We start from the raw sequence: 20,681 nt of genomic DNA, 5'->3' as shown, positions 1-20,681 counted from the left end.
ATATTCTTTCTCTTCCCGCTTTTCCCTTCCTCTCATGGGCATATGGTAACTTTACTGCCGTAATTACATCAAGGTAAATGCAGAATGATTGAACCCTGACTTCTTATTTTACAATTCAAAGTTTTCTCTCAATTATATGAAGTTCTGACTTCCAAAGTCAGCTTTTGTTCTGGTTTAATTACTGTACTTCTCATTCAGTGTTGTCATACAGCTGTGAAGCTAACACAGGAAAAGATAGGACTGTTTTGTTTAACAAATCTATGCAATTTTGTGTACAATGACTTCCACCTTGTGTTAACAAGCTGTAGGATGGTGCAGTTAAGAGATTTGAAATACTTAGTTTCATGGCTTATTGCTTAATTTTCCAAAGGCACGCTGTAAGTCATAATGTAAAATGCCCAACATTTTTGATACTAAAGAAGCAAGAGAGCATCTCAGCTCTTGCCACATGGCAACAAAGGTCATTGTTTCCCATTTGGAAAAAAGGAATCACTTTCCAACACTTTGGAAGATTAATCATGCATATAGTTTTGTTTACAATTTTTCTGGTAGCCTTGAAAACAAGGGAATGAACACTGGCTTGTGGATGCCGTAAACTTTGCAGTAGCCAGTTGTCAGCACCTCTTCATACACCCATATATACTTTTTAAAACATTTCTGCTTGTTCTTGATCTTATTTGCATTTAATTTGCATTAACCGCTAAGCGTATAGATGCGTGTTTATAGGCAAGAGCTCAGGGATACTGAAAGCAAACTAAACGGTTACTTTTCCTGAGCAGAAGGTGTCTGTATTCTAATACATTTGAGTATTAGAGTTGCGTTTAATTTTTAAATGTTTCCATTTCAAAGAATGCTTTTGTAAAGGCCAGAGCCCCTTCCAGCTGGTCTTTTAACAGATACTCTAACCTGTAATTTGTCTTTTCTAAAAAGGGGAAAAAAAAAAAAAAAATCAATAGCAGTGTTTTTAGGTGGAAGCACTGTCTGAATTCAACAACTTCTTATGTACTGTTTTTAAGCAGTACAGGTTTTGTTTACTGATTTAATATTTCAACTGTTTTCTCAGAATGATCAGTGTTCCCTTAAAACAAGAGGGAACGCAGCTTTGTAATTGCACATCACTTACTAGTAATGTCATTTTTAAAAAGACAACAGGCTGTCTAATTGGCTCCAGATAGTCTTCAGACCCAGAAGTGGAAAAGAACATAATGACTTAAAAGGTAGTTTTTACTGAACAAACTACAAAAAGTAGATTTCTGGAATTCTGGGAGGAAAAAAAAAATAAGGTTAATGGTGATGATAATCTGTGGGAACAAAAATTGTATTCTAGTACCACGACTGGTGAATTCTTGTGTGTAAAATGCTTTGATGTGGATTTAATCTGGTATGTATGCATTCTCAAATCGTTTTTTCTTTTCCACCAGGGAAGTCGAGACAACATGAGTGTGATATTGATCTGTTTTCCGAATGCACCAAAGGTATCACCAGAGGCGGTGAAAAGAGAGGCAGAGTTGGACAAGTACCTGGAAAGCAGAGTAGAAGGTGGATCATTTAAAAAAAAATAAGTAACTTTGTTTCTAAACAGACCCCCTGACCCCCTTCCCTTTCCAACAACTAATTGTATACAGGCTTTTTAATAGACTTTCAAGTGCCATTGGCCATCTAGTGTACATCTCTGAAAAAGGCACTCTTACAGTCCTGCTGTATGTCCTGACAAAATTCTGCTATGAAAGTGCAGCAGACTGTAGCCATGAAAATTGTTCAGGGTGTCAGAGAGGATTCATTTGTGCTCGGTGTTCTTCATGAGTCCATTGACAGCACTAACTTCAGACCAGTAAATCCCTCTTCCTGTTACATGGAGTTAAACGAAATAGTCAGAATATCTTGTAAAGTGTCTACGAAGGTGGTAATTTGAGTGCCACTTTTCTGTGTAGCTCTGTCTGCAAATTAGCCAGAAAAATATTTTATTACACAATTGTGGTAGGGTTACAGCTTAATCACTGTCATCTTAAAGGCACCTGGTAACATGTATACTTACTTGAAAGTATGTCAGAAATTTGTTAAAGCTAATCTTTAAGCATTCCTGATGAGCACAATCTGGGAGCACATCTTTAAACAAAATTTTGAAATTATTATTGAAGATGTATTTCTGGAGTTCTTAAACTTTCAGCTGAAACTGCAAGTCTTAGGTGTTTTGGCTCACCTAACTAAAAATGGCATTTAAAATCGGTTTCATTTAAGAGATTTCTCATTAAAACTGGATTTACAGTGCCTTTTGATATTTAAAGATGATCACAGCTTGGATTTTGTTTCTGAAACATAAGACACAACCGTATGCATTGTTTGCATAGGTTAAGCCTATTTTTGAAGTGGACTCCTCTAGACCTGTATGTTACCAGTCTAGTTATGTACATATACTGCAAGAATCCTTAATAGCATATGCGGCACGATACACAGAGTACTTAGCAACATGGTATCAGTGATTAGTATGCCACAGGAATATATTGTGCACTTTTTTCCTCCTTAATTTGTGTGAAGGTAATGCAAAGTGTAACTTCCGAAGTTTCACAGAGGGCTTGTTCATGTGGGAATTCTGGGTTCGGACAAATTAACGTGCAGTTTAAAGCACTTGCTACCTTGTAGGTGCTCCTTCAGGAAGTACTGCCTTTTTCGAAGGCCTTGTTCCTGAGTCTTGGCAAACTACAGCTGTTCTGCCCCCGAATAAATGTCCAGACAGAGCATTTCTGTGTTTTATATAACTTCTCCCTAACAGGAAAAGTTGATGCACAGTAAGCTATAGTGTGAATCTTTTTGACAGCGTAGCAGGAGTATCCACACGTACGGTAGCACTGCATGAGTTGAGTGTCAGATGGCTTTCTCCATTTCAGAGCAGTGAACAGCAGACATTTGAAGAGCTCACTATATAGGCCCACTCACAGAACTGGTGAAGAGCAAGTATGCTGTAAATTCACCCGTTAATTTATAGCGTGTTAACTCTCCTAATTACCTTACCTTATTACCTTCATACCTTAGCTATTTTGTCTTACTTCAGACAAACCCATGACATGGAATATGAAGATAGCTTCAAGTTTAGGCTGCGTTTCAGCTGACTCCATTGTACCCTTAAGAATATTAACAGTGGGGGAAGTTAACGCTTTTGTACAGACTCCTCAGTAAATGAAGAACCTAACACTGGAACTGCATGTGGTTATGGTACATACAATGAAATTGATTGCCAGTTCTTTCCATTTATACAAATATAACATTTCAGGAATGAGTGAAGTGTCATACTTGAATAGAGGCAGAAGGATTCTGTATGTAGTTATAAAGCACTTTAATACTAATTTAATGACATGTTATCTGAACTACTTGAGGAAATGCATTGTACTTCCCCTCAAGGGTCTTTACTTCTTTTTAGAGTTGTCCTCTGTCTTTTGTCTATTGTTGCACAAAGATATTTAAATTAATGAACATGTAGTAAACACTACTCAACCCCACGGTAATCTGTATCAGCTGTAGGCAGAACTTGTCATTTTAGCTCTTACATGTGAGGGAAGTTGAGAGGCTGAAATAAAGCAGAACTTCAAGTATAGGTGTCGATTAATTTTGTTATGTTTAACTTGATAATTCTTGTGCAATTATATTGTTTCTTGGTGGAAATGGATTAGGTAGAATTGGCTGGTAAGGTAAGACTGCTACAGCCTCTGAGGTTTTCAACACTACAGTAAATATTCTTCCTCTTTACATAAGCACTGCCACACTTCAAGCATCTTGACTTTAAAAGCCTAACCTGTAGCTGAAGGATCTAGAAAATATAAAGACTACTATTAGAATTCTCTTACTAATTTGTAATATCAAAGTTCAAATTCATTAAAGCAGAAACCTGGTGAAAAATGCATATAATGTGTTCTTTTGCACTTTGGTACTCAGTGTAGTCCTAACAGGTAATAAGATTTGATGCTTACTAATGTGCATTTTTCCTGGTTGTGCTTTTATTCCCTTGGCCTAGAACATATCTTTATACTGTGAGGTAGTAGTGCAAGTTTTAAGACTGAGCAGGGCTTATTACTGATGGGCCTCTTGAACAAGAAGGTGTTGTAACTAGATGATCTTTGAGGTCCATTCCAGCCCAAATCATTCTTTGAACAAGGAGAGTTGATTCAGTTTTTTAAAAAAATGAGAGCTTTCTACTCACTGTGTCACCTTGGACTCTCCTTTTATCAATTCTCGATGTGTTTGTGGTCCAGATAGCTACAACAGATAGTAATGGAAGAAGAAGCAAGTGTGGAGAAGCATCGTTGTGCCATTACTTGCAATAAATCAGTGTTTCTCCTAAAATGTCATGTAAACTTCCTGGTAGTTTACATCCTAATTAGTCATTCCGAAATGAATTGCTATTATTTGCACTAATATGTGAGTTATTGACGTGTTGACTCTAAAAAGACACTTGTCTGCGGTTCTTTTTCTGTTCTCAGTTTACTACATATAAGCATACAGTAATAGATAGTCTTTGCAATATTTATATCTATGTAGAGATAAATAAATTTCAGTTAGCTGTTACGTGTTCCCTCCCATATTTACACAACATTGAAACTTTGGCTTTTTCTTAAACTTTGTGTGGAATTCTATTTCAGAATATGAAGTAAGCAGATATGTTTAAAATCCTTTATTTTAGGGTTGTAAGTACATTTTTCCAGTACATGATGCCATGAAAATGTATAGAAGGTTTAAAAGTAAATTGAAGAGGGAGGGGGGCTTGTAAGATGTACTGAAAGAAGGTATTCCAATAAATTAAACACAGCTAGCAGACCGACTCCATTTGTTGTGTCATCAGTGTTCATTCAGTCTGTATCTTTAGTTTTCTCAAAATATAAATGTATTCATTTAGTGGAGACTGTATGTTAAATGTACTGCAGTTACAGGTTGTGAAACTGTGTAGTATAGGTAAAATATAAATTCCTTATTTTTGTACAGCAGAACTCTAGCTCTAGCACAATGTAGAATATACTAGATGTTCAAAATTGCACAATAAAGGAACTTGGCAAACCAAATCTGAGATCTTGCTTCTTATTCAGATTTATGAGTGTTAGATTATTTACTAAATGTTAGATGGTAAAATGAATTTTGGCCATAGATTTTTGAGGGAACTGCAAGTTTTTAAGGTACCTGTGGTGTGTGGTGTTAAACATTTAAAATGTAGGTTTTGAATTGGCCAGGTTAAAGCTTTGTGTTGCAGAGTCTGACGCTGGTTGAGGACTAGACAGTGTTTCCAGTGTACATTGCAAATAATTTACACAGCCCGACTGCAAATAGACCTGATTGGTTTTGTAAACACACACAGCCATGAAAAGCAATTGCATGCACAAAAATTCACTTTTTTTTTTTTACTAAAAAGTAAAACTGTTCATTTTAAAAGATTCAATTTGCCATACCTCATTAATTAAATTATAAAATGGAAACTTGGTATGTTATCTGGAATTATCGTTTAGGGTAAAAACTGAATGCTAAAGTGTTTGGTACTGATGAGTTCCAACCACTCTTCAAGTTGTATAAATACTTTCTGACATGAAGAATAGTGTGTGTACTCGTGTGTGTGTGTATATACACGTGTATATATGCACACGTGCTCATTGTATGTGGGCTGCAGTATTCACTTGAAGATCAACAGTGCCAAGTCTTAATTCATCTCATTTCTGAGCTCTTGTTTACGGAAGACCTGATGAGATGCATTTTTTAAAAGTTACTTTTTAAAATTTCATAAAATCCCTACTTAAAGAGAATCTTTCCAGGAGTGGTACAGTGAAATCTCTTGAGAGTTCAAATAAAATTGTGTGCTTACTGCTTTAAAAACAAAAAAACAAAAACAGGTCTAAGAATAAAATTAAAGAACTAATTCCCTAACAAATGTGACTGTGGCTACAGAACAGTCTCTCTTCAGCCAGAAGTTGGAGTGGATCAGCTTTAAATAACTGCCCAGTAGTCACACGTTCCCCGAGTTGAGTGAAGGATGGAGCTGTCTCTTAACTCTGATGTCCCTGGCTTTTAATTTGTACATAATAGTTCCTAACGTTTGCATGTTGTGGTCATGCGGTAAGGTACAAGTACTGGCTTATACACATACAGCCACAGGAGTTATTTTTCATGTGTATGAACTTTCGTTTCTTGAAAATACTGTGTTTTGTATGATGGCGATAATCTTTTACCTTCTATTGCAGTGATAAAGCTGATGTTAATATTTGCCTCATGCCCATTGCATTTTGTGGGGAAGATAAAATAATGGTACAGTAGGAAAGCCATTAAAGAAATTGTTTCCACGTGTATTAGGTAGCTGTGTGTTTCTAAAACCATTATGCATGTTAACAGCAGGATATCTTGTGTCAAAACCATCGCAGGTTCTTTTTCTCACTGAACCAAAGTTAACGTTTACCATGTTGAGTCTGGTCTGTCATTGATTTCTTATATTAACAGAAGTTAAGCTGCCTTTTTATAAAACTGAGTGTTTCAATCTTTTTAAGTTAAATTTGGACTGCACTTACAAAAAAAGTACTTCTGATTCCCAGAGATCATAAAGAAGCAGGGTGAAGGAGTACCAGACTTAGTCCATGTGATGCGTACGTTAGCAACTGAGAGCATCCCAAACCTCCCGCCAGGGGGTGAATTGGCAAGCAAGTGAGTTCACATCAATGTAAATGTGTTGTTTTTTATTTTATTTTATTTAAACTTAACATTAAGGCCACTCTTAAAAGTGGGGGGAGGGAAGAAAGGGTGCAGTACAAAAGATGATCTGTTCTCTAATTCTGATTATTGAATTGCTCTGAATGAGAAGGGACAGCACAAGAACAGAGTTAAGTTGTCAATCGCTGCTAAAACTAAACGTCAAAATGTAGTTTGGGGAAGGGTTTTTTTTAAGGGTGGCCTGAGTGTCTTTGTTTTTTTTGTAATTAACTGGGTTTTCTGGGTGGGAGGTTGTGTTTGAAGATGCAAAAACAATGCACTGACTGTAGTAGCTACTTGGAGATGTGGTTCTGCACTTCAGGAAGACGTGCATACGATGTTTTGCTTGGCAGTTTTTCTTGTTTGCAGCTAAGGCACTATTGTCATTGCTTGAAAGTTTGCTTATGCATCTCTCTGCTTGTGACAAATACGAAAAATCCATAGAAGTCTATCGAAGTTAAGTAGAGTGTTATATTTAAAACTTTAAATAGGCTGGCTTTGTCCTTGAGTTCAGGGCTGGTGCTGTGTCTCATAAATAGATGTTCAGCACTTAAGGGAGAGATGTACTTAGCTCATTTGCCCACCAAGTGCTTTTTGGTTCAAAAGATTATTCATGAACCTGTACCGTGCAGATTGAGCACATGTGCTGTGGACAGTCTATTTTTAATACTTCAGAGTATAATTTTGTATTATTACGCCAAAACATGGTCTGTGGGCACAGAAGTGAGTAAATGATGACTGAGTTGTAAGGATGACTTCTACAAACTTGTTCTTATATTAACTAGTAAAAGAGATTGCTGTTTTATATATAATAGTAACACCTATTTAGGATGTGTTGCAGTCATCTTGAAGTATCAATGAGTCAGTTATTCATGAAAGATGGCACACAAATTGTTTATCTCGAGCTCCTTTGGCTGGCTCTAGCATCATGGTTGCGGGGAAGTGCGGAGGTCACTGAAGCAATTGACTTCCGTGTGATTATGTGCTTTAGTGATGCTAGCTTGAATAGAGATTGACAGAAGTATGGATTTAATTGGATGTTAGCGTAACTCAAAGCAGTAATGACAATTTGGAAGGAAAACAGTGCTTTTCAAAAACTTGGCTTTATTTAGGATCAAAGATACCTGTTGCTGAAAGATGAGAACAGCTTTCCAGTTCATACGTGCAATATACTTTGTGTATAATTGCTTGTTTTATTGCTTTAAATTCAACCTCTTCTTCCGTGCTGTATAATCATTCACTAGATTCACTGTGATGTTTATACTGCTGCCTGATAGCTCTTGACTTCTCATTGTTGCAGGATGATTATAAAGCCTGTCATCTGCTTTTTTCTTCTAAAACACTCCTTTGTGATTCCTCTGCATGTATTCATGAGCATTTAAGAAGCGTTTTTGAGGTTTGTTTTCTATCACAGTTGTAGTTTGCTGCTTTGTCATACTTGGTTCTGCGAATAGGCTATCTGGAAGAAAATTGCTTTTGAAGTCCCGTCTGTGGCTCTTCCCTTTTGCTCCCTTCTTTCTTTCCGGCTCCCCCTCCAAAATTTATTCCTTATGTGCTGGGCAAGGCAGAGGCTTCCTCTTCCTTCAGCCTCCCTTATTTTTTTGTGTATCAGTTTTCAAGAAATCCTATTCTTGAAACCCTCTGGAGGCGTCATAATATCCGAAGGTGCTACTGCAGTATTCATTGGGCACACAAACGCCATGGCATTCAACTCCTATCACGTACTCAGATGCCCGCTTCCAAAGCCTCAGAGACATACCACCAAACAGCACTGCGGCCTCATCTGAATGTCTGTGCTCTTCTTGTTCTGAATGCAGAGTGCTATCCAGCCTTGTTTTTCATAAAGGCTTTAAAGGACTGTGATAGCTATGTTTAATGACACTTAACGGTGACTTGCAGTAAACTTGGTCCTGTGAATTTGAAACCTTTAAAAGTTTGCATCTGAAATTGCAGTTTTGCTTGGGGATTTTGATTTTAAAAAGAGCCTTAAAATCTTGTTGTTTCTTTAATTTCTTGTTCCCTCTAGACGGAGTGTGATTGAAGCTGTTTATAACAGACTGAACCCCTACAGGAATGATGATACTGTAAGTATCTTTTCCCCTGCATTCTTTCCTCTGACCCCAGTAATTTCAGTTGGGTTTTGTTGTTGTTTTTTTTTTTAAGTTTGCTGTTTCTTGGTTAGAAAACCCCTTCCCCCCAAAAGTGATAACCTTCTTGTGCTCTTTCTCTTTGGGCTTTGTTTTATGGTTGTTTTCTGATGCTTTCTGCTGATGGTAGTCTCAGAACTTCAGCCTAGTTGACTTGCTGGTTTTCTGGAATTTTGTGATGTGAATCCTGCCTGGATTTATAACTCTCTGTTCTAAGGGTATATACATTTTCCAAATGCTGTGGGAAGCACTCTCTTACTAAGACTTACAGCAAGCATATGGTTTAGGTTCTTGTATGTCAGTGATCTGTTAGGAACCAATGTCAGGGTGATGGAGGGAACAACTCTAAAATATGAACAGTGATCTCAGTTACATTTAGGTTATTGGGAATAATGTTCAGTCACTGAAAGTGCTTTACTTCATAAAGTAGTATTTACTTCATGATTTACCTTTCAGCAAAAATTACTTATGTGCTTAGATGTGACATAAAGTAAAATGCCTCCAAACGTGAAGTTGTGCACTGGCTTTACAACCGAGTGCTTCTGTTTGTTTGGCCGTCGTCACGATACCTTTAGTATAACAGTTCCTTAATACTGGCTGAAGGAGGATGCTTTATATTCAAAATATATTCTGTAGTAAGTTACTGCTCCGTGAATGTACAGTAAACTTTGTTTTGTGGTGATGTTGTCAAGTTGGATTCAGAAATTTGCATAGTGAATAGCTGGCATGCAGCTCCTGCATTTTTACTCACTGCTGCTTTTATTCTTCATCCTTGCAATTGGAACAAACATAGCCATTTTAGTCTTTCATATAATGGTTCTCCTTTGCTACTTCTGGTCTTGAAGGAAAATCTGGAGGTGGTACTCTTGCAAAGAGTAATTTTAGTGATCTTGGCTTTTTTACTACACCTCCATGCCAACTGTTCTTTTGGGTTTGTAATGAATTCTCTGTGCAAGTTTGAATGAAGGGTGCAGAAAGTTAATGCTAAAAAATTGTCATATGTGGCATTGCTAGAGACTTAATTAGCCTCTTTCCTTTGAAAGGAATCAGTAAGGCAGTGCTTCCAAAGAAGAGTAATATTTCTACCTCCTGCAGTCTCAGTAACGATGGGGAAGTGTCGTTATGGAAGCACCAGCAGAGACTGTTGTTAAAGCCCATCATGTCTCTTAGTTATTAGGGGAAGGTAACATGCCATGCTGGAACAACCAAAGATTGCTGTACATAGCAGCTTGCTCTGCTGCCTGTGCTGCTGACTTAACTTCTGCTTCAGCTACTGAGCTGTGGTCACACTTCTTAGCTGTGGTGTTAACGTACGTACCCAACGTGATGGAAATGAGGCTGTTAGATTGTTCTATATTCAGCTTTATCTAAATGAGAGAACAGGAAATGGACACAAAAGTAAATGGATTAAAAACCACTAGAACTTAACTATTTGATTTGTACTAGGATTTTTTTTTTTAACTGATAGCAGGAGTCAGTTAAACAGTTTTCAGTGTGATTTCATTTTTCAGCTATACAAGATCCACTATTGTCTTTGGACCTAAATAGGCCAAATTTTAGGGATACTCAGATATTGGATGCATGGATGTAATGCCCCACAGTGTAGACATACAGTTATGACTTAGAGTATGACATGTCTCTATTTTTTTTATGTTAGGGAATTTTTGTGATTTCTTCTTGCAGTTTTATTACAATCAAAAGTCAGGGTTTCCTGCAGTTACCAAAACTACACTTCTCTATTTAAACTTAAATTATAAGTAGTAAAATTCATCTGAATTAAAATAAGGTGTCAGTTGATGACTGTCTTCCTATGCAGTGAGGAAGGACCGAATTCACAAAGGATGGTAATGATAAAAAGAAAAAGTATGAGGCACATCCTGCTGTTTTGACAGACCTGTGTAATAAGTGTATCCCTTTTGTATTACTTCTAACTATTCTGGGAGTGCTTTTAAATATTGTTCCTGGGATGTTATTATGAGGATTGGTAAGCATTTTAGAAAACATTTGGTCAGATTTTGAAACCTTTTTTTACCTTAGTGCTTCATTAATTAAATGTATGGTTTTTTAGATGTTTGTGAATGTTATTTCTGCTGTTTCTGAAAGGGGAGAGAAAACAAGCTCCTAAAATGATTTAAGTTTCTTTTTCCCTTTTCAGTCTGGATTATCCAGAAACTGCTGTAACTATGGGCACTCCAGACTTTAAAGGGTTCCTTCTTTTTTCTTTAAGGATTCTGCCTCAACTGATGATATGTGGTAAAACTGCTCATCTAGCTGTGGAGTTCATGTTTCATCCTTCAAATGAAAGTGCAGCCCAACCTCAGTGACCCTTCTTAACATCCATCCTCAATATTAATTAAAGAAGGGAATATGATGTGTTGGTGAGAGTGACTACAGCAGAAAACTACAGCAGTACGACATCTAGCCCAGGAACTGATCTTTTTTGTAAAACAGACTTCTGTAAACGTGATTTCAAACCATAATTCATGTTGTAAATCAGACTCCAGCAATTTATGTTGTATGATTTTGTTTTTGTAAAGTGCAATTGTCTTTGTACAAAATGCTCATATTTAATTATGAATTGCTTTAAATCACTATAAAGGTTAGAAGAAATGTTTGGCTTGTGTGATGCAACAATATATATATACCCTTTAAATTCATGTTGTGGTTTTGGATTGCAAGGAGCAGCAGCCTAGCCAGCTAGGTGCTCAAGAGGTGCACAAAACTGTAAAGATAACTTCTCGTTTTATACGAAAGCTGAACTCGTGGGCAACTTGCCAGGAATCAGTGTGTGAATTTGCTCGGCAAAGGAAGAACAGCAAAGAGTAGTGCACTTTCTTCAACAAACTTATCTCATTTTCTTGGAGGCACTCCTGCTCTCACATTGAGTTAAAGGGAGTTCCGATTTTGACTTCAGTGGGAGTTGAATCATGCCCTATTAATAGTATCGTGTTCATACGCATATGAACCTTGGGATTAGAATGCCTTGATTCTTTGCACCTCTTTTTTCATTAACCCTTACCTGAAACTACTAATCACTGAGCACGAACAGGCAGCTTTCTACATACAGTAGGAGTCTGCAGCATTTTTACAATACTGATTGGCTGGGTCTGCTGCTGTTCCAAGTAAAATACTCTGAATTCCATTTTATCAATAAAGCTTGGTTTAACAAACAAGAAATTTTTCCATAAATGTGTAATTCCTTTTTTCCTGCCTTTTGAAATGTCAGTGCCATTGTAAATGATATTTTACATGTGGAAGAATATTTTTATTAATTGGTAGCCCATTTTTAAAATGGGAAGAATTTTAATTACTGCCCAAGACATAGCCATATGCTAGAGGATGAAGTGGGATTAATGTTACCCTATTTTTTACGAGTGTGGGTTTTTTCAGGCTTTTTTTCTCCCCACTGAAGATGTGCATTGGTTTGAATTTGCCTACTGTTTGATAAAAATACATTTGTCAAAGCCTGACAATCTTTAACGTTTTATGGTGTGTGTTTTTAATTGACCCACTTACTTAGAATGAGAGACTAGTGGTTAAACAGTACTTGTGATTTGAGATATAGCATGTTGACAATATTTAACTGTTCGTTGTTTAAAATTCTAATTTAAAATTTTATAAGATAATAAACTAATTTGATTTAAGCCTAGCTTTCTCCCATTGAACATGCAAAATTAAGTTTTCAAGTCAGTCGTGTTTGCAAAACTGCTGTTTTGTGCACCTTGTGTTGTCTTTTTGGTTGAGAATATTGTATTTAATATGTAGTTTACTCATTTAGTAGGCAGATTCCCCAAAAGGAAAATCAGTAAAACAAGTAGATTGTAACATTTACTGCGGTTAAACAGAATCAAGATGTGGTGTATAATTACTTTTTGATAGGAAAATGTAGTACAATGCATTTTGCTATATTTGTCTTTCCCTAACTTTGAAATATACATATTTGTATATATAGCCTTAAAACTAATGCAGAGTTAGGGAACACTGAACAGTGAAAAAGTAACTTATAGTGTCTTGGAACTAAGTATAGTATATACCAGCAAACTTTTCTTTTATCCCTCTTGTCTATGTGGGGTGCTTAAAACGTAACTTCATTGTATTCAGTTTGTAATCTGTTCAAGCATGAATGAAGAAAACATAAGCACTATTTGTATTTATAAATTTATAGCAATTTTTGCTTAAAGAACCAGTTCCTTACCTACCTATGAATAAATGCTTAAAATGTCTAATTTTGTTGTAGAGTGCAAAACTATAATAATGTTAAGTTATAGCTTCACAGGCACCTAATTAACAAGCGTATTTAATACATGGCGTATTAGTGCAAAAAGCTAAACTCAGTTTAGGACTAGGCAGATAAAGTTCTGTCCTTTTTCATAGAGACTAAAGTTTAGTTTTGGAAACAGCAAAACGTTGAACTGGACTGTGGAAACTTTGAGTTTTAAACTTTGAGAATCAGAAGCAAAACTGTGGTGTGAAAAGCCATACTTCAAACCATAATCACTTAAAGTGTCTCAGTGACAAATGATGTGTTTTGAAGCCTCTTCCTATGAGGTCTCCTAAAGGTTAGGAAGAAAATAATTCTGCTATTGCTGCAGGTGCTGTAACTAGGTTTGAGGGTAGCAAAAGAAAGCCCGTTTCAGGCCTTTCTCCCTACCACCTACGTGCAGCATTTTGATGAGGTCAGAGCACTGAATCTATTATGAATGCGTAAACACTGCCATTTTAGATACAGAGTTTGATTACAAAATATTAAGTATATAAAGCATCCTAGAAAAGAGGCAAGCTGTACTTTTCACTGCTCTGAAAAGAAAAAGGCACTTTTGCACCTTTGTGCATCTCCTTCTTGCACCAGAAACTTTTTGTTAATTGCTAAAAACATTAGCACCTCAGGGGCAAGGCAGCAATTTTTTTTTTTGAAGTATTGTGTGCTATTTATTTCCCTCATGGAAAACTATTCCTGTGTGACAAAAATGAAAATTCTGTGATGTTAAAAGATGTATTTTTAAATACATGTTCAACTAGGATGGTCCCAATTTGCTTGTTTTTTTTAAAAGGAAATGATATTTGTAAAGCTACTTCACTTCGTATGCCATGCAATTTTGTTTTCCTTCTACATTTGACGGCTTCACTGGCTTCAGTTTCTGTGAGTTTTGTTACAGTCAGATTAAATGTTTCACTGATCATTCTGGGAAAATTACCTGTTCTGCTTTATAGACCTTTCAAACAATTCTCACTAATTCAGCATTGAAATGTGCTCAAGACAGAGGCTTTCTAAAATGTCCTAGAACCAGTGTTGGATTAGCTAAACTGAATTACGTTAAGCGGGGTCCTAGACTTGCAAGGCCTTGTAAACCTGTTGTATCGGCGGAGTCCTGGCGCGTGTGGTGAGTCGTGGAGCCGGGGCCTTTCTGGTGGCTGCTCTTGCCTGGTCAGCAGGTGGTATAGGCCTTGATGCATGGCCATCACTTGTTTTAATCTTCCATCAGAAGTGAGAATCGGAGAGAGAAATTCCATCTACTTGTCATGAAACTGCTGAATTGGGGTAATCCTAGATTGTCTCCTACTAGCAGGATGCCTGAAGAATGTTAAACAGCAGATGAGTAATGGTAGCACTGACCTTGACAGTTCACGCAGGTGCCAAAGCTAATCATTTTAACACCTACTTACGATGCTGACTTGAATGTCAATTAAACTGTCACAAAACTGATACTGTCTCAACTGTATAGGTTAGATCTGAGCCATGTTGCTTAGTTCAAGAATTGGAATCATCAGGGTGATTTAACCAAATTGGGGAACGGTTTTCACTGCAATTCATTCCCTGCTAGGAATCTCATCTTGTTACACTGAGGTAGCATAGACTTCCTATTGCATTTTTTTAAATCATTTATGAACTCAGGATGTAGTTTCATGGTCAATTTATACCAAGACCGAACTATTGCTACATGTCTGTTTCCACTGCCCTTCTTGTGCCAGCAGTAGCGCTTCTGTGGCAATGCAGCTAGGACCAGAAAAGAAAATCTGTACTCTCAGCCGGACAAAGTGATATTCCAGCTACCCAGTGCTAGCACAGGGCAAGACATGGGGCGAGGACGAGGCTGTGAGCGAAGGAATGCTTGCACCACCTCTTCTGCCACAGTTACGGAAAACACTCCCAAAGCGCGGATAAGCAATGGGCCTGTGTAGGGAGTATCAAAACCTTTGCAGATCTTTCTCCACACTGTACTTAAACGTTTTATTTTGGTCACTGTTGTTTTTCTTAAAACTGGAATCGTGAAACTTTGATTTTAATGTCTTGTATGTGAGTTCCATGCTGACAGACTTGCTTTTTGTTGGCTGTCTCTATGTGTATGTAGCTCCGTCTTAAGAGATAGTTAGCATGGCTGTCACAATTAGATTAATGACATGGCTGTCAGAGTTTACCTTATTTAAATGTACATCAGGATTTCATCATGCCAAGGTATTCACCTCAGTTTCTACGTACACGTTCCTGAATTGCTCTATGCACAAATGACTTGGTATATTTAAATTTCTTGATATTTAAAGTTGGCCCTCTCTGAAACAGGCTAACCTTTAATTAAATGTTACCCTTTTCCTCCTCATTTGGCAAACGCAGGGTTTTAATACAAACCTGATGTATCTTGCTTAGGTTAAGAAACAGCAAAACTATGGAGAGATATAGAGCTATATTTTACAGTTTTCTGTAGGAAATGGAATTGCTATTCTGTGCCAAGCTTCTTGAGGTGTAAAAATGTCTTCAAGATAACTGGTGTAGCTCCTTGTTCCTACAGCTATGTATGATCATGACCCAAGCCTTCATACGCCATCACAGGGTGTAAATTCTCTACTTGGCTGAATAGATTTTTAACTCTATGTGGAAAAAAGAGGGTCCACATGTGAATTTCTAGGATGCTGTAGTGCATAAAATGCATGTGATTCCCAACGTGAGCCAATAAAGCAGTGCAAAAATGGAGCAAAATTGGAAGGTAACAACCTGGGCTGAGTACTTTGGACTGACCAGTCCATGGGTGTTGACCAGAGAATCTGCTCTTTGGCTGAGCTTTTCCTGAGCTGCCTCTGCGGAGGGCTTGCACAGTCTGCAGGTCTCAGGCTTGTGCCTTCTGAAGCTTCTTGTACGTTTATTTTGCTTCATACCGCTGTTGCTTTGTAAATGAGATAGTGGTCAACTGGGCTGCGACATTTCGTCCCAGAAGCTCAAGAAGCTGTAGGAAAATGTAAAGCTTTTCATTACACCCATGGATCACTAAAAGCTTTCAAGTAGAAAAGAACACGGAGCATGCTAAAAGTAGAGATTACATCATCTCCTGCTGAAAAACAGTTTCCAGGAAAATCTACAAATATTTCTACGACTTACTTTTAGTACATGAAACAGTCTGGCACTTTAATCTGATTGTGTCTTAGTTGTAGACCTACAGTGGGCTGGGTTTTATGCCTATTCCTTGCTTTATCTATGTTTTCATTTGATATTCCTTCTGCATAGCAGTGAAACATTTTTCCCCGTTGTGTAGATACTTCTATAAGAAAAGTCTTTGCTTCCAAGCTAAGAGACCAGGAGTAATAATGGTGTCTTAGGAAAAGGGCTATAAGGGAAGACTGCTTTAAATAAAACAGCAAAAAATACCAACCTTTGCAGCCACAAAGTTTGGAAAAGTGGGGTTAACTTAAAGAATGCCTTTTATAGAACTAATGAAATATTTCCACTCTGAAAGTTTCAAAACTTCAGTAGAAATGGGATGGTAGGTCAGATTTCTACAGCATATATTGTTTTAACCTAGCCAGATTTTTATGTTTAACTCATATTGATCCAAGCCCGAACGCTTTTTAAAGTATCGCTAGGCATCTGCTTTTTTTGTTGTTTAAATTAAAAAAAAAAAAAAAAGAAAAAGAAAACCAATGGTCCTTACTACTGCGCAACTAGTAATTTGTTTGCAAGGGTGAGTGCTATGTCAGATAGCAGCATTTTTCTTTAAGAGCACTACATCAGTACTTCTCAGCTCACTCAATAACATTGAGCCAAAACTGAAATTCATTTTTGCTTCCATTAACTGTATGGTTCTGAAGAGCTGGTGGGAGCATGTGGTTTTGTGCAGCTAAAGTAGACAGGACTTGATACATATTGTGAGTAAGCCTTCAGAGTGAAGGAGATGTCATTGTTGTTTCTTTTGAGAAATATCTTTGTGAAGAAAAATGAGAAAACTGAGACTGGCAGGTCAGAAAACATTACATCCTTTTACTTCTATTGATACCTGTAGACTGAGGTCTTCAGAGTTTAATTTCACTTGTATTACTGAATTCAACTCAATCTGAGCAGTGGAAACATGAGTAGCCAATTTCATTTTCACTGTTGGGATTTCAGGCTGAAGCACAATATTTTTGTTTGAACTACAAGGGAAAACTGAATTAAGATGATCTTGGGAAAATCAGGCGTACACTTCACAGCCTGCTGATGTGGATGGGGCATCACTCGCAGTATATAAAGTTTGCACGAGTATTGTTGGAGCTTAAACTGTCCTAATTCTGTTGTAATTAAAGAGAAATATAATATTTATTCTGTTTTGGTTTTGAAAAAGCTTTTCAAAGCCAAAGAGGAAGAAGGGACCATCTTAAAGCAAAATAGTAGGTTAATTGGAAGTAACAAAGTCCTAATTCTTTGAAGGTGTAAATCAACAGGTTTTTTTCTTGTAAAACAGCAGAGGGGCATTATTTAAGGGGTTCAGTCTTTCATGTAATGCTTTTGGCTTTAAAAAACAGATAAAAGGATGGAATCCAAAATGAGTTACCTGGATGGGAAAGCAATGAGGCGCAAAGCCTCTAGGAATACAAGCGCTGAATACACACAGCATTGCTTCCATGTCGAGTAATGGGCCTACCGGCATTTTTAGGGGAGCTTTTATTCTTACTGAGTGGTTGACGCTAGATTCAAGTCTGCTGCAGGCTGAAATTTCCAGATGTGTGCATTGGAAGCTGGGCATTATGCAATAGTCCCCGCGTGTGGGATGCTGCAGTGCCCGTTACCACGCGTTCTGCTGGTTCGTGCCGCGTAGACACTTGGATGCTGGCAGCTGGGGTTCCCTAGCATACATTTAATTGTATGCTGTATGTGGTGGTATGACTCACAATGACCTTGAGTACCAAGAGTTGAGTTGTGTTTATTAACCGGATCTAACTCTTTGGTGCCAGGAATCTAGTTTTTAGAGGAAGTGCTGAATTACGCAAATGTTCACGGTGAATCGTGCCGGGTAGATCACTGCTCACAAAACCGAATGGCTTTGGGTAATATGAGACACAAGTCAGGGAATATGGGATATTTGAGAAGTGTGAAGTCGAGTACGATTTCCAGAACCGGCTGCTTTATAAACATTTCAAAGCAGGGATTTAGGGTTTTAGCATCTGTCTTGTTATTAAGGCTCTGTACAAACATGCTGAATTAGAGAGTTTTCACCTGTCTTCTCACCGAGTTGATTCCACATCGTCTCATAAAAGAGTCTCGTTTGTAGTGACATGCTGTGCCTGTCTTTTTAGAAAATTCATGACTTCTTTATATCTATTTTGCGGAAAGTGTAACTTTTTCATTGATGACTTGTGTAAATGTGTGTTACGAATGGAGAGATTCAAGCTTGAAAAGCATGTTTGCAGAATACACAGCCTCGTTATGGAATTTATAAATTTAACAGAGTAATATACAAGAGCATAACTATTTTCCTTAAGTAGAATGTATAACAATATATAATAATAAATTATTCTCCACGTAGTTCACCCACTATTTACAGTTTTACACAATTCAAACTGTGTGTTTACAGAAAGTTCAATAAATGTATATTTTGTACTATGTACAGATTCCCGGTCCCAAAGAAAATGTGTGAACTTAGTTTCTAACTTAACTTTTGAGATTGTATTTTTTTTTCTTTTTGAATCAGTTGAACAAACTGCGTTGTGCCTGTTGATGGTGGAGGCTTGCATTGGAGTAAATGGGAATTGGAAATATTTCTAATCTACAAAAGTGATTCCACTAAATAAAACGGGCAATTACATCGTGTGTGTGTATTTGAGTGGTATGCTATAAACCATTTTCACGTCTGTTTTACTGTCACTAAATTACAAACTTGGTATCAGGCCTTATTCAGTTTTCTAATTCAAGCTCATGCTATTAAAACGGACTGTTAAGTGCCTATTTTCATCATTGGTTAGTCATAGAAATAAAAATCCCCCTCTCCACTGTTTTCCCCTTACATGTTGAAATTCCAAGATCAAGCAGTGAGCTTGGCTCCAGCTGTGACATTCCCCAGAAGTCACCTGGCTGGGGGTTTTTAGGAGAGCTCTGGATTGCTTAGGATGCCCAACCTTTGGAAAACCAAGTCACACAGGAGCGAGATATATTTGCATCTTCTGTCCTGACTCGGTACTGTAAAAGGCAGGACAGACTTCTGTAATTTGTAGAATTTAAGGATGCTAAGGGATAAAATAAATCCTTACACTGCTTTTAACCTGTATGATTTGGAGGGAGAATGATCTTATATGTTATGGGTTCACATTTTGTCTTCCCTGAAGTCTTTATGATAGCCAGAGAGCTGGTAGGATTCTGACATAGGCTGTACAAATTACAGCAGCTAAGGGGGTGGGAGGGTATCCGGCTATTGCCTTTTACATGGAGCAATGCCTTTTCTAAAGATTCAGCCCCATCCCTCTAAGGATTAGAAATCAAAACTACTGAGTTTTCTAGCAAAATGAGGGAACGTTCTCTGGGGATTAAAAAAAAATGAACTTGCTATGATACAATTGGCTGTTAGCCTTGGTTCATGCTAATAGAGCAAACATGGGAGAGAGATAAAGTATGTCCCTTTGATTTCTAGCTCAAAGCTAGTGGAAAGAATGCTTTATCCCCTCTGATTGGAAATTTAAGTTTTAGTATATTTTTTCCTCAGAGGCAAATAATAATATGCCTCTGAATAGCATTGTTGGTTTATGTAAATGCTTTTGTAATGCTTGACAGGTAATAATAAATGTGAATGTCACCAGCAGTGTTTAGACAGATGTTTTCAGCTAACTTAAGTAGTTTGTTGTGGCTGAGTTCAATCAGACACCATCTACATGAGCTAATTTTAAAAAGGTAAAACACTGAAGCCCAGTTAAATCATTTAACTGTGATTTCACTTTGGCATTCTTGAAGAGTGTAAGGGCTCATTCTAATGCAATGGAGTTCTGAAGGAATGAAGGCGAGTTTGGCAAGGAGGAGCAAAAAGAGTTGTTTACAGTTGCTGTTACGAATAATTAGGACAATTATTCCTGCAAATATGCATACACAAGAGAGTGGGTGTTGAGTGAATTTGGTGTATGGCTCATATTTGTGGGCTCGCAGGACTGGAAGCTCATCGGTATAACTAGAATTCATATATTGATCAAATTACCTTGTACTCCTCAACTTTATTGGAAACTTTCCAAATTTTTTTTTTTTACTAGAAGTGGGAGGACTTAAAATTAACCACATCCTTTGAAAGATCCTACTTCTGAGCCACAGCTGTTGTGAAAAAGATTTATTTTCTTTGCCCCATTAGCAGCTTTCTGGTGTTCATCCTCAACTTTAAGAAAACGTTTGCTAGCCAGGGTTTTAATCGTGTTATCCAGGACTGCAAACTCTGCCATGACCTGCCACGTAGACTTGTCCTGAATTAAAAGTTAGCTGAATCCACATTTAAACCAGTGAGTGTGTTTGTAGAATAGAGCAGATATGAATTAACTGTAAGTAGCTGTACGTGTTTTCTTGTCTTTACCCCTTAGCAGTAGAAGTGTCTGTGCCAGTGCCTGGCGTCC

The 20,681-nt window shown here is 37.4% G+C and overlaps 1 protein-coding gene across 7 annotated transcripts in view; it reads left to right on the top strand.

The window, feature by feature from the left end:
• PPM1A (protein phosphatase, Mg2+/Mn2+ dependent 1A) overlaps window positions 1-18,907 on the top strand; it is a 34,347-nt gene extending 15,440 nt beyond the window's left edge. For 6 of the 7 annotated variants that reach the window (XM_048066269.2, XM_048066267.2, XM_048066268.2 and 3 more), the window contains 4 exons: window positions 1,422-1,539; window positions 6,558-6,666; window positions 8,738-8,795; window positions 11,014-18,907. In XM_048066269.2, coding sequence (XP_047922226.1) covers window positions 1,422-1,539; window positions 6,558-6,666; window positions 8,738-8,795; window positions 11,014-11,061 — 333 coding nt within the window. In that variant the 3' untranslated portion in view covers window positions 11,062-18,907. The remainder of the gene's footprint in view (window positions 1-1,421; window positions 1,540-6,557; window positions 6,667-8,737; window positions 8,796-11,013) is intronic. The other variant, XM_048066273.2, reaches the window with a different exon arrangement.
• Window positions 18,908-20,681: the final 1,774 nt, after the last annotated feature.

This window comes from Anser cygnoides, chromosome 5 (genome assembly GCF_040182565.1).
Source record: "Anser cygnoides isolate HZ-2024a breed goose chromosome 5, Taihu_goose_T2T_genome, whole genome shotgun sequence".
Lineage (NCBI taxonomy): Eukaryota > Metazoa > Chordata > Aves > Anseriformes > Anatidae > Anser > Anser cygnoides.
The sequence above is the reverse complement of the archived record's forward strand: the minus strand, read 5'-3'. Positions and strand labels throughout refer to the sequence as shown.